This window comes from Cryptomeria japonica, chromosome 2 (assembly GCF_030272615.1).
Source record: "Cryptomeria japonica chromosome 2, Sugi_1.0, whole genome shotgun sequence".
Taxonomy (NCBI): Eukaryota; Viridiplantae; Streptophyta; class Pinopsida; order Cupressales; family Cupressaceae; genus Cryptomeria; species Cryptomeria japonica.
Genome location: NC_081406.1, coordinates 329,683,230 through 329,687,887, shown reverse-complemented (window position 1 = coordinate 329,687,887; position 4,658 = coordinate 329,683,230). Strand labels below are relative to the sequence as shown.

Genomic DNA, 4,658 nt, shown 5'->3' with positions numbered 1-4,658 from the left:
TCTAAGTATATTTCTTGCATTCTTAGCCCTGTAATATACAACTCAAATTATTTAAGATTTCAATTACACTCAATAAAAAAATTAACAAAGACAAGTACTCGCCACTATGTGACCACTTATTTTTTGGTGTAGTAGCAATCAATAATACCACTTATTTTTTTGGTGTAGTAGCAATCAATAATATTTAAGACAGCCATTATTAACCTAAACGGGCTGATTTGTCAGGTAACGTTGTGCCAAGGAATTACAACGATGGTTGCATGCGCAGCTCAAACATCCATGCATAAAAAAATTGAATTAGTGTTGAAAGCGATGGAGAGAGAAGGGCCACTGCATTCTACTCATGTCAAATTTTTTACTACTTTTTCTGACTGCAATGGCAGTGGCTATATCCGGTCTCTGCGGCTGTTGAAGTATAAGTCTACGTCATATGTTAGTACTGGAACCTACAAATTACATTGCTCTGAGATGCCGTCGTCCTCTCCAGAAAAGCGCCCTAAAATATCACTCAGAATTAGCATCTGTCTCTAATTAATGAGACATCTTTCACTTCTGCCCGAAGAACATTTCACTGAGCCGCCTTAACCTGGTTCTTCATTACCGTTAGATTCGATTAGCAGAGGCATAAGACAAGAGAAAAGATAAGATTTTTTTTATATAGCTCTCTTAGATTCTACTTACTTGTGTAAAAAAAAAAACTTCTTCCATGGAAGCGTTTCCTTACCTCTCGCCCAAGGACGATTACTCTCTGTTTAATATCTTGTGCAAGCAGAGCTCAGTGGAGAAAAATTCACCATTTCTTCTGTATAAAAATCCACCCAATCTTGATCTGCCTTCTCTCGACAACATAAATTCACATGCCACCAGATCTTCTGGTGCAAAATCTGCCTTCAGACCCACAAGCAATGCATTTCGTTTCCAACAGCTATATGCGAGTACCCATTTCCCCGTAAGTCTGTTAAGGTGGAGGGATGTCAGGTATTCAAATCACCTTCTGCATAACTCATCATGTAATGTCAATCAAGTCGCGCCGCCTGATTCAGATCAGACAAGTGCAGAGCAGGGCAAAAAACGAAAAAACTTCGAGAAAATCAAGGTAAAAATACTGAAAGTCCAAAGTTTTGTTCTAGTTCAAATTGTTTGTTTCATGTGTTGGAGCTTTTTTAGGAAAAAATGTGTGGATTCAGTTTACATTAACGTTTCCAATCTATGATATCAGCAAGATCATAGATTTAGATTTTAAACTGATTTCACACAGTCCATTTTTACACAGTTTTGTTGCTAATGGAATGTGAAGTGTGAAAACATCTGTGTATAAGAAATGTTCCTTGACTGAAATTCTAGGAGGCAGAAATGAAGCGTCGCGTGAGTGGTAAACGAAGCAAGGTGGGAGATAAACGGAGCAGCTCTCAGTGCCCTAAAAAGACGGACAAACTTACAACTTCAGAGCCTCCCAAGGATTTCATTCATGTAAGGGCCAGACGGGGGCAGGCTACAGATAGCCACAGCCTAGCGGAAAGGGTATGTAATGCTCTCATGCAATTTCTGTAAATTGAATTACCGTACATTAAGTATCATTTGAATTTTAAGGTTTTCAATGCACTTCTTTCATCTTTAGCATGATAGATTGTAGAGTGATTCTTATTTTGATGGTGGATATGACTAAAATTTGATATTCATAGAATTTTGGATTTGACTGTGAAATTTTCATCATTAATGTTTTGGATCAAACTTCATGATCCATCATCAGAATGAGATAGTCAAAGAAAAGAGAAGTCAGTGCATCATCAGGATGAGATAGCAAGAGAAGATAGAAATCGGTCCATCATCAGGATGAGATAGCAAGAGAAGAGAGAAATATGAAGTTCGATCCAAAGCTAGAGATAGAAAGAAAAGGGAGAAATCATGAAGTTTGGTCTAATGTTTGAGATAGCAAGAGAAGAGAGAAATTGATCCATCATCACGATGTGAAAGCAAGAGAAGAGAGAAATCGATCCATCATCAGAATGAGAAAGCAAAAGAAAAAAGAAATCATGAAATTTGATCTGATGCTTGAAATAACAAGAAAAAAGAGAAATCAATCCATCATCAGTATAAGATAACAAGAGAAAAGGGAAAGGTGGATGATACAAATTCCATACAGTCAAATCCAGAATTCTATGTTAAGTTATTAATATGGACTGTAAAAACTTCATACTTTTAATTAAAACATGCAGAGTTTCTGTCAAGGCTTTTCTCACTGCGCAACTGCATTCTAAGCTGATAGCTGTCAAGGCTTGTCTCACTGCGCAACTGCATTCTAGGTTAATAGCTGTAGTGTATCTAGATGTCTTCAGTTAACGTGTTTGTCCACAATCTGATAATCATCTACCCATTTTCCCGTACTTAGAGAATTCCTTCAAAGGATGTTATACTGGTTTAAACTTAACTGGGTGATATTTCCTTCAAAGGATGTTATACTGGTTCAAACTTAACTGGGTCATATTTCCTTCAAAACATGTTAAACTTGTTTAAACTTAACTGGGTCATATTTCCTTCAAAACATGTACTGCTGGTTTAAACTTAACTGGGTGATATTTCCTTCAAAACATGTAGTACTGTTTTAAACTTAACTGGGTCATATTTCCTTCAAAACATGTACTACTGGTTTAAACTTAACTGGGTGATATTTCCTTCAAAACATGTAGTACTGTTTTAAACTTAACTGGGTCATATTTCCTTCAAAAAATGTAATACTGTTTTAAACTTAACTGTGTTGTATTTTCTTTAAAACATGTAATACTGGTTTAAACTTAACTCGGTTCAGTAGGGTGCAATCTGCTTAACAGTTGTTGTAGAGTTTAAGAGTTGTTGGTTTCAGGTGAGAAGAGAGAAAATCAACGAGCGCATGAAAATCTTAAGGGAGCTTGTTCCTGGGTGTACCAAGGTAGTATTTTATGCACTGTCTTCTAAAATCATTCTCTAGATAACCTCCCATCTGTACTATCTAACCAAATGTATTTTTTGTTTTCTTATGTAATATTATCTAAGACCACAGGGAAAGCACTTATGCTTGAAGAAATCATCAACTACGTGAAGTCACTGCAGAATCAAGTTGAGGTAGTTATATTTTAGTTATCACCATTGTTATATTGTGGTTTGATCATTGGATTTCATAACAGTATGAATATGTTGTTTTGTTTGATTGGCAGTTGTTGTCAATGAAGGTGGCATCTGTGAGCGCCTGTTATGACTTCAGTGTTGAAATAAGCAAGGAATTGTCTATGGAGATGAAGGTAGATTAACACTTGCAATGATTCAAACTTACAATCCTTGGCTTTTGGCTATATGAAAATTCTGATACAAGTTTTTAGTTGTTGATGTTCAGGGGGCAGAAGAAATTCCAGAAACAGTTTCACATAACAGGGAAAACTCAATTGAAGCACAAGAAGCCTCACATGTTTTTGGACTTTCCACATCTTATGATAACATGCAAGAAAAGCCATGGACTTCACTGGGAGAAGGAATCAAATTAGAATCTATGGTGAGCTTTATAAGAACTGTTATTTAACTTCTCTATTGGTGTGCTTGTCTATTCATTAAAAGTAGGCTTAATTGGCCATTTTACAATTAAGTGCTAACTGGGATCTCCTCAATGCTTAATAGGGACCAAATGATTGGGACAGTGAGATGCAGTATTTATTGGATGGAAGCGTTCATCTCTAGTGGTTGATATTCATTCAAACTTGCAGACAATACATTACATATCATTAGTTTTATTCAATATGCTTCACTTGTGTTTAGGTAAGTTTATATTCTGAGTAGTTGTTGGTTTTCTTAATATTTCATAATGGTGTTTTAGTTTGTTCAAGGTTGCTATGTAAATGCTCTCAAAATGTACAACCATGTACTAAGGGGGCATATCCTTTTAATAATAATAATAATGTTAAACAAATATTATTATAGGTATTCTTGATTATTTTAATTAGTCTAAATGTTTTATTATTTTACAAAACTTGATTTTGTATATATATGATTATTTTTAAAAATGATTAAGTTTATATTTCTATTGTTAAAAAATGTATATTTAATATTTTTATTATTTATATTTAGGTATTTTGTGTGTGTTAAATATTTAGTTTTGATGCATAGTTTTGACTAATTTGATATTTTTTTATTCAAATTCTAAAATTGATTACTAAAAAAGAATTTAACATCTTTTTAAACATTTATTAGTTTCCAATTTATCTGTTTGCAAATCTAAAGAATTTAACATCTTTTTAAATATTTACTAGTTTCCAATTTATCTGTTTGCAAATCTATATGTGCAAAAATGACATGATTTGACCCTCTTGTTCAAAATTTAAAATTCTCCTGATCCTAAGTTGATCACCTTCCAATTAGCTATTAATCATCATTTCCCAAAATAAAGCATTCACATTGTTTTTCTAACTCAAGCATAAAATGACATCAAACCTAGGTCATTTCATAATGAAATCATTCTCCAATCAACCCATCGTTAGGACATCCCCAAATTATCTCTATAAAAAAGATCATCCATTAATTATTCTTCTTTTTTTCACACTAGGTATTGCGCCAACACAAGATAAAATACCGAGCTCTTGCATTGGGTCACTTGAACACCCATTGAATTGTATTCAACATGTACCTAAAGTCTA

General features: G+C 34.0%; 1 protein-coding gene across 1 annotated transcript; it reads left to right on the top strand.

Moving 5' to 3' along the window:
- The first annotated feature begins 438 nt into the window (after positions 1-438).
- Positions 439-3,964, top strand: LOC131033857 (transcription factor BEE 1). Its single transcript, XM_057965150.2, has 7 exons — positions 439-1,096; positions 1,345-1,521; positions 2,861-2,926; positions 3,031-3,099; positions 3,192-3,275; positions 3,368-3,523; positions 3,646-3,964. The coding sequence occupies exons 1-7, from the start codon at positions 707-709 to the stop codon at positions 3,703-3,705; spliced, it is 1,002 nt and encodes a 333-aa protein (XP_057821133.1). The 5' UTR covers positions 439-706; the 3' UTR covers positions 3,706-3,964.
- The last annotated feature ends 694 nt before the right edge of the window (positions 3,965-4,658 follow it).